This window comes from Oreochromis aureus, linkage group 1 (genome assembly GCF_013358895.1).
Source record: "Oreochromis aureus strain Israel breed Guangdong linkage group 1, ZZ_aureus, whole genome shotgun sequence".
Lineage (NCBI taxonomy): Eukaryota > Metazoa > Chordata > Actinopteri > Cichliformes > Cichlidae > Oreochromis > Oreochromis aureus.
Genome location: NC_052942.1, coordinates 9,260,754 through 9,270,647, shown reverse-complemented (window position 1 = coordinate 9,270,647; position 9,894 = coordinate 9,260,754). Strand labels below are relative to the sequence as shown.

The window sequence follows — 9,894 nt, the reverse complement described above, 5'->3', positions numbered from 1 at the left end:
TGATTTCAAAGTATGCTAGTATTTACAGGTCTTCCATTCTTATTCAGCGAATATCCAAGTCCCCCCCCAGACATTAATCTTTATAATTCTGATTCTCTTTATTTTAGACTATCACACTCCTCTCGTGGGATGATGTAATATTCCTTCCTCTTTGTCTTTTCTAACACGACCATCTGCATATAAAAACAATATTATTTTGCTCTCTAATTATTTTTAAGATACATGACAAAGGGCATGTTTTGCTTCTAATCAAAATGCACTGTGCAAACTCTACTACTTTGCTTGTCTAAATTTTAAATTTGCAGCCTTTCTCCGTGCCTGACACCTGTTAGTAGAAGCACAAGTACAAATCCAGTTTTGATTAATTACAATGAATGGATTATGTTCAAGATTAACCTTTTTTTCCCCCCGAAGAACAATCGTGTTCTTTTATCTGGTCCTTGATACCAAATGAAGCACATGTATTACAACAAAAAATGCACTATTTTGCACATCTACACATGTGAATGTTTACTGTGTCAACTGTGTGGGGGATGTGGTGTACATGCACGTTAGATTTTTTTTCCCCGCACATTATTGTGGATTCTGGAAAATAATGTGACATTTATGATGTTTACAAATCTTTATTTTAACTCTCAAGTTATGCAGTCACTCCATCAAATTACAGCATTTAGTTATTTTAGCGGCAGCAACTGAATTGACAAGTATTTGTGGTCAGTTAGGGAGGAGCAGCCAGAGTGCTGGGATCAGGCAGATTACACTTTGCATACATACTGGCATCATAGCTTTAGCCACTTCGTTTATATTCTCTTAGCCGATTTGGCTGAATCATCAAAGGATCTGCTCAGTCAGCTTCTTTGCCACTTTTACCCACTAGAGATCAAATAAACTAATCATAACAGAGAGAGCAGATGGCATTTTTCTCTGCTTTTCTTTATCAGCATGGCACAGGAAGGAAGGTGCCAATTGTCTGTCCATAACTATTACCAAGCCCTATAATTTTAACTCACTTTATCCCTACTAAATGCGAACTAATCGGAGAAAAAAGGAAAAAAAAATTTTTTCTTTTAACAGCAGTTTGTTTTTTTCCTCTTCCCTGTTAGCCCCTGCTGCCTGAAGTCATCAATCACACTCATTCGATACTGGCCGCATGCTAGCAGTGTTACATGAGCAAATTGCAAAAACAGAAAAAAATTGAAACTACATTATAAATAGTTAAATTCATGATTTACTGTATACTGAAGCATTGTACTCCCACTGGGAGGAAAATAGTCAACAAGTCAATTTACATTCAACTCAACGTGAGTGATGACTGTCAGCACGGTTAAGACGACTGATTTCCACATCACCATGTTTCCTTGCTGATTCCTACTGTCCACATTTCCATCACATGATTTTTGGACATGCCAGACTGAGCTCTGCATGATAACACTGCCTCAGCTTTGTTTTTTTAATTTGTATACAGTGCTGTGAAAAGTATTTGCCCCTTTGCTGATCTTATTTTTTTATTGTTTTGGTATCTTTTGTCACCCGTGTATGTTTCAGATTATCAAACATATTGTAATATTAGACAAAGATAACCCAGGTAAACACAAAATACAGTTTTTAAATGATTATTTTATTTTTTGAGAGAAAAAAGCTATCCAAACACACCTGGCACCTATCTGAAAAAAAGTCACAAGACAGAGACTGGGCAAAAACGGCACCCCTGCGAGAGTAAAAACCACCGCTGACCAAAACAAGCACAAAAGCTTGTCTCCTATTTGCTAAAAAAACACATCTTGATTCCCAAATACTAGTTCCAAATAAAGATTTTTGGAACTTTTTGTAAAATTTGGCTCATTTCACATCTGGCACAAAACTAACAACTAAACAACTAACACATCTTTAGAGTGGGGTACTCCGGCCTCAAATCCAATTGATGCATCAGTGGTAGGGAAGCATGTTATCATACACAACATCCAACATTTCACTATGTGACGGCTGTGGCTCAGAAGGTAGAGCAGGCTGTCTACCAATTGGAAGGTCAGCGATTTGAACTTCAGTGTCCTTGAGTGAGATACCAACCCCAAAATTGTGCCTGAGTGTGATAATCAGAAAATACTTGAAGGCATAGACCAAAGTACTGTATGAATGCGGCCTGAAGTAAAAAAGTGGTTTAAATGCTCAACTACAGTAGAACAAACACTTCTATAAGTACCAGTCCATTTAATATACAAATTTTTACATCTTACTTGCTTTACTTTAACTATTTTTTGGTCTATAAAACCATTTTTTTTGGTTCTCTCTCGATATTAACCATCTGACTATGACTTTTCCTCACAAAAAGAAAGGTGGTTTCTATCCCATATCCAGAACTGTGCTTGAGATGACCATAATAGCAATATTTGCCCCCACTGACATCACAAGAGTAGAAAAAACTGTGTAAAACTAAGCATTTAGAAAAGACTCAAGTTTTTTCTTTTGCTTCATAGGAATTACTTGTACAGAAAATGTAAGAAAAAAAAAATGTCACCACGTGAATATTTCACGTGGCTCATTAGAGCCATGTCTTAATAAGGCCTTTAACTATTCCCATTTCCCCCAAATCAATAAGAGACATCAACATCATGGTTCAAACAAGAAGGCATGTGCACAGTTTTAGACATGTCTTTAATAACACCAAGACACAGATGACTGGGGAGTTTTTAAAGCACAGATATTAAGAAGCTGACTGCAGTAAAGGCAAAGTCCCTTTATTGAGCTATAGCTTTGTGCATACTCACAAAAGTAAAGTTAGATGGTAAAGTGTCTCTCTCTCTCTCGCCTCGCCTCCAAATAGTCCTAAGCCAGGTTCTGCCAGAGGTTTCTTCCTGTTAAAAGGGAGTTTTTCCTTTGGACTGTTACCAAGGGCTTGCTCATAGGGGATTTTCTGATTGTTGGGGTTTTTCGGTATTATTGTAGAGTCTTTACTTTACAGTATAAAGCACCTTGAGGCAACTGTTGCTGTGATTTGGCATTGCATAAATAAAATTGCATTGAATTGAATTGAAAATGTGTTTGTAGTGAGTGCCAGAGTGCATCTTAAATAATACAGCTGATCAGAGGCAGCTATAAAGTTTGTACTGCTTTATGAATTGTGAGTGAAAAACACAGCCAAACAAATGTAAGGCGATTTATTGCTACCTCAATCAGTGCTTACAAGCTAATATTAACTTGCTATAAGAGTGTAATGTTATCAAAGGACACACTAAAGCAACAAAAACACATGACTTGTACCTTTGGAGTGTTACACTGACATTTTTAGCACCTCTGGCCCAAGTTGCTTAGACTGTTAACACCATGCAACATATATTTATGTTACTGCTGGTGGAAAATGATGAGTGGTACCCAGCAGGCAGACCTGCTTTGTGTGGATACATGAATCTTGGCCAGTGCCCGTTGCCAAATCATCCGCAACAATGGTGACACTGCTTAATATATAGCACTCTAATTGGCTGCAGTATCAAGTTTGCTTGATACAGAGAGATAGAGAGCAGAAAGCGGTGCAGTCGGGAATTTATTGTGCCAGCAACAGACTATTTGCATACGCTAAATGAAATCCCCATCAGCCAGTCAGACACACTGTACCTCTGCTGGTGGAGGATTAATGCTCTTCATGCTACATTCGCCACATTCAGCCACAAGCTGCTGCTCACAGATGAAGCCTGCTCTCACATGTGGCCTACGAAAGACGACTAAATACAAAAAGCCCTTTAGAGTAACCATCTGAGCACAGCCAATCACATGTAGAACTTACACTCGCAGTTAAATGTGCTGTTACACATGAAAGCACTAATCCTGCGTATATACATGATAACACACATTTACAACAAGCGCACAATTTACTAAATCCCTCTGACAGATGTTGGTAATTATGGAGCATCAGTAAGCTTGGGTATTTTAGTATTTACACTATTTTTCTTTGGTATGTCTCCAGGCAGTCCATATGGAAAAGGTCACGTACACCACAGAGAGAGGGAAAATGATGCAGAAACCCTGTCTTGCAGGGAGACAGTGTGAGTTTATGCTGTATTATCCTCATCTTTATTCACAATCTGTTTATTAAAGCCACCTGTCTCCCCCTAAAGCATTAGGCGTAATGAACGACTGTCAAAACGCAGCCCATGCAGCTTTCAGTCACAGCCTCACCACAGCAGAGTTGCGTGGCACAATGCAACACTATACAGTGTTTTGCCTGGGGCATCGCGACGTGGTGTAGCCAAGCCAACACACAGAACTAAGAATGCAGTGAAATCTATCGTGAGAAAACACAATATGACACAGAGGAAGGCAGACAATGCGGACATGTTTGAAGCGCCTGTGTGACAGCTGATGAATGGCCCTCTCAAGCCCAAACTGAGGCAGAGTGCACTTAGTGGCTTCACAAATAAAACACTCTTGTAGATCCATGTGTCACACAGCAGGATGCCCTCAGAGCAGCTGAGTCATTTGCTCTACGTTCAAAAACAGAAATTAATGCCAACGTTACAACAAAACACTTATTTGAAAAACAAATGACGCGTCCTTTTCATACAAGCCATTTTCACAGGGCACACATCCACCAACACTGTATAATTCCCTAATTTCCTTTTTTGCCAAAACACAGAATATTTCCGACTGATTACCACTTGAGTTATTTTTGTCACCATAATCGGAACCTATTCCAGTTTATTTTAGAGTAATATGTTAAAGCGAAGCTATTTGACTTTTAGATTTGTGTCCTAACCTCTTTGCCATATGCAGTTACTTACACTTGTATAAAGAGCCTCTAATTCTTGTCCCTAGCCATCTCCTGCATGGCTGCAAGGGTGTAGGGTAGGGACACCTCTGACATTTTTCCCTCCACATGTTTCCTGACTGTTTTGCATTTGGCTAGGGTCAGTGTCAGTACTGGTGGCATGAGGGTGGCCTGAGGGCCCAACGTCCTCTAGTGGGCCCTGTGCTCACTGCCTGCCACCGTGGAGCCCGATTGGCATTTGGCGTAGAATATCAGAATTAGCACAGGTCCACCGCTGACGACCTGTGTTTCTCACAGATGAAAGCAGGTTCGCCCTGAGCACATGTGACAGACGTGAAAGGGTTGCACCATTTTTTCATTTTGATTTTCGGGGTGTCTTTCAATTCCGCCCTCTGTTGATCATTTCCATTTCCATCAAACAATGTGGCATCCTTTTGTTCCTATCACATTACTCAGTCCATGTCAGTGTAGATATCATGCGTGTTTGTTCCCCCTATTGAGCTCTGATGTGTTTTCCAAGTGTTCCTTTTTTTGAGTCCTACTCCCACCTCCTTAACCCAATATCAGTAAAAGGACAGGATTTGGCATTTTATGCATAGATCTCAGTGGCTAGTGAAAAGAAAAACAAAAAACAAGTGAATGAGAAGCTATCCACATAGAAGCAGTTCTGTGTACGAAAATATGAGAGCAATCATATCTCATAGTTATTCATTTAGGGAGGGTGCTGGTTCATAAAAAGTCTTTGAAGTCATTGTTTCCATCTCCATACTGTTGCTCCCACAAACTTTTATTGTTAATCTGTTGGATATACTGTCAAAAAAATAATGACGAGGAGTAACTAAGCCCCCACACACACAAACACAAACAGTGTCTGACTGAAGATTTCACCCTGCGCAGTGGTGACACGCTCTTGGCAAACACCGAGCCAACGACGTGGTTAACTGACTAGTGCTGCTGCTCCCTGCTTCGAGCTGGCTTTCTTATTACAAAATGCTACTTTATGTTCGGTTGACTCATGAAGGGCTGTTGGAGGGATATTGTGGAAGGGGGAAAATCCTGTTAAAATGTCATTTGTACTTATTTCCCCTGCCGGCATCCAGCTTAATACTGTAAAGTGGGCGGAGAAAAGGTGGCGGATATACTATCTCTCCAACATGCACTCAAATGCATCAGACATGTACCATCCACATTTATGAAGCCTAGAAAGCAACACAAGTGCTTTCACTAATCACGCCACTGCATACACTAAGTTTCCAGTCATAAAGCCTCAGAACACAAGAACGTTAACATCCAGTTAGACTTGCTTGAAGACACATGACTGAATGTGCACATCAGAGTAACTAAAGACCATTAGATGAAGGCAATGAAACATATTTATGCATCATATTGTCATAAAGACATCTCATTACACAGTGTTTTCTTGTTGTGCCACTAGACACTTGATCAAATAAGTACTACTGCTTCTGATAGAAGTACAAGAAAAATTATGACACCAAAAAAAGCGGTGCACTTAGGGAAGGAGCTTTGTGAAATGTGTTGAAATTAAGAACCAGAGTGGAGAAGTGGATTATATTGCAGGAAGGATTTTCTACAGCAGTTCCTGATACTTCACAACAACAACTCTGAAACCATCACGATCCACAGCGGCTGATGTGAGCTCTCTGCAGCTGCCAATATCCATGTAGGACAAAGCCACCATCATTTCAGAGCTGCAAGATTATATGGGCTGTATTTTTGATACCAAGCAGATAGCTGTAGTCATTTTTCCTTTAATATTACCACGGAGGGAAATAACACTTTCACTCCAATACCTGGCAAAAGTATACAAAACTGCAAAAACCTGAAAAACTGGGTTTGAGATGTTTCAAGTTTTTATTTGTATTTTTAAGACCAACATGAATTATATTTGCAGTAGGTGGTTGTGCTGACCTGCAAGTCACTGTGCATGAAAAGATTTAATCACTAATTGAATGAGCAAATAGGACATCATAATGGCAAAACATTTGTAGTGTGGCAATATGATGTGGGTGTTCAGTCTGTGTGTCAATGTGATGCAAAGCTGTTGTCGGTTAAAGTCTGACATTTCTGGTACATCTGTCTTATCGCTTTCCTTCAGAACTGAGTTGAAGTGAAACCACTCCCCTGGAATGGAATCTACTGAAATCGTGCTTCTCTTCTTCAAGTAAATAAATCAAACCAGACTGCTGATGTTGCAATATGATTTAAAGGTTAAATCAAGGCAAAAGCATTTCACTCAGCCAAGCGATCCTGTTCGCCACACCTATTACACTCTGCAATGGTGCAAAAAAAAAAAAAAAAAAAAAAGCAAAGCAATGGCTTGAATTTTTTGAGAAATTTTTATCTGAGCTTCTGTTCTTGTAAAGGAAGAATGTGGGAAATATAAAATTAGGCACTGATGTGCACTTTATGTCACGGGATCAGGAATCGGTGAGCAGCTACTGTTTACTCAAGTTCTGTGAAAGAATGGATCCCTGTCAGGAGCTCAGTAAGCTCCAGTGTGGTATTGTGATAGGATACCTCATCTGATAGATGAGATATTTGTCTGACTGCACCGTGCCAAGTCTAAAGTTTGGTGATCGGGGGGGAAATTGTGGTATGTTTCTTTTTTAAGGAGTTGGGCTCAGCCCCTTCCAGTGAAAAGAACTCTTAATGACTCAGCATACCAAGATATTTTAGACAATTTCATGCTCCCCACTTTGTGGGAACAGTTTGGGGATGGCCCCGTCCTGTTCTAACATGACTGCACACCAGTGCACAAAGCAAGCTCCATAAAGACAGAGATGAGCAAGTTTGGTGTGGAAGAACTTGACTGGCCTGCACAGAGTCCTGTCCTCAACCCAACAGAAAACCTTTGGGATAAATTAAAGCAGAGACTGTGAGCCAGGCCTCCTTGTCCAACATCAGTGACTGACCTCACAAATCTGCTTCTGGAAGAACGGTCAAAAATTCCTGTAAAGACACTCCTAAACCTGCTAAACCCTATGGATTAAGAATGGGATGTCAGTCAAGTCATATACATGTGAAGGCAGACGAGCAAATACTTTTGGCAATGTAGTGTAAATCTGCTAAACACTAGCTCAAAGCAACCTTCTAAATGAAAAAGCCTCACAGTAACCTATGTAACCAAAATGTGAGTCACACCCGACCACTCAAAATTTAAGAAAAATAAACTTTTGTTTTTGTTCAGCCACGGGAAAAGCAAATAGCACAAAAAATGCCAATACCGTTTCAAACTTGTTATTGGCTGGTGAAATTCCCCCAACACAAAAACTATAACAATGGCACAAGGCCAACATGTGTTCCCATGAATAGCTCACACCAAGCGGTTGGATCTCGAGCTTTAAAGGTGACAAGACCTTTAATTAGACTGGTTTTCCCATAGAGGGCATGTTAAATCAAACACACATGTGCTAAACCAATACACAACATCGCAGTCTGTGCTTAGGTTTAGAGATGGAAGATAGACAGTAACAGTATAATTAGACAGAGAAAAAGAGACGAGTCTGCAGCTGCTAGGTGGCCGGCACACAGAAGCTGAGGAGGTGATGTTTCCAGTAGTGATAAGTTTCAATTCAGTGTATGCTCACCGATGCAGGAGCTCCCGTCGAGCAGGTAGGAGCCATTGTCATGGAAACCACTTCTGCATTCACAGTGGTACCAGCCAGGCAGGTTGACACAGCGGGAGTGGTTGTGGCACTCAATCAGGCCCTCTGCACACTCGTCAATATCTGAGGACACGAACACACGCAGCAACATCACTGTCAGTCAAAACATTTTCCTGGCAACAAGCGCGAACCTGAAACTTCAGCTCATTTTGTGTCATTTGATGTTCTGCCTGTTCTTTGATCTGCGCTGTGCAGCAGCGGCGGTTCAGCCAATCAGAACAAAACCACTGCCGCGACAGCAGAGCTGGGTCAGCGGATGCCCACATTAGACAGCCAAACACATCTCCAGCTTGTCTGCCGCAGCAGGGATCAAAGTCTCTTAGAAATCACACCATTTGGCTGCAGAGTTGTTTCCAGTTGCGCACTTTTTTCCCCCCTTTCTATTTCTTCTCCTTGCTCATTCACACTTTGTCTCTGGTGTGCAGCATGCATACAGAGGCTCAGCCCAGAGGTGTTAGGTCTTTGCACCTTCCTGGGAGAGTACATCTCTCTGATCCATTATTTATGGTGTGAGCACTGCAGTGTAAAAATTAACAACCTAAATATCTTCCCAAGTCCAGCAGTAATATACAGTTGACTCAAGGAGGTACACACTATGTGACAAGTCAGATGATTTACCAGTACATGACAATAATTACAGTTGGCAATATTTCTTGAAAAAAGAGAAACATATCTTTAGAGAAGAACCTGAGGCCCTACATGTGGAGGAGCCGGGGACTGAGCTGCAGCTCGACTTCCTTAGCAACCGCTGCGTCACCTATATGTGCAAGTAATCTGAGTGAAAATGCTGGGGATTCCAAACTAACTTGCCTGTGTAGTGCATGTGACAGAAAAGAGGCTTGTAATAGAAGTAAGTGGCAAATATACAGTGCTTCATCTTGCAGCTCTTGCATGACTGTAAACTTGGATTTTGTTTCTTGCATGTCAATGTATCAGTGCAGCTCCATGCATGCCTTGTTGGTGTAGGGTAATATGATCAAAATAAGTCAATATCCACACTTTCTGAAATCTGCTGGGCTTTGTCTTGTTCAGCCTGATAGTGTTGCAGATTAAGGCTGTCATTTAGGGGAAGAGCAAAGTGCAAACATTTTTGCTCCATATAAGAGTGCCAGTGACAGGGCAATCCATTGTTCATATATGTACTTTAACTAAAACCGAGACACAGCAATTTTGTCATATTTTAAGCTTCTATAGAAATCATATTAACAAAGGTGTGTGAACCTTTTTAGCAGGATAAAGGGCTTGGATGAAGAAATATCATGAAAAATATTGTGTTCAATTTGTTAGGCCTCCAGATCGTTCCATAATACATTACACCAATCAGGCATACCGTTGGGACCACTAATCGGTAACTGATTATCTCTTGGCTCCTTTTAGTGGGTGTGATATTTTAGGGATCACATGAACATTTAGTCCTCAGAGTTGATGTGTTAGAACCAGGAAAAATGG

The 9,894-nt window shown here is 40.7% G+C and overlaps 1 protein-coding gene across 1 annotated transcript in view; it reads right to left on the bottom strand.

Annotated features, from left to right (window-relative positions):
• Positions 1 to 9,894, bottom strand: part of LOC116336536 (protein kinase C-binding protein NELL1) — a 285,884-nt gene that overhangs the window by 10,626 nt on the left and 265,364 nt on the right. Inside the window, exon 17 of the mRNA XM_039603744.1 lies at positions 8,368 to 8,508. Within this exon, the coding sequence (XP_039459678.1) occupies positions 8,368 to 8,508 (141 nt within the window). The remainder of the gene's footprint in view (positions 1 to 8,367; positions 8,509 to 9,894) is intronic.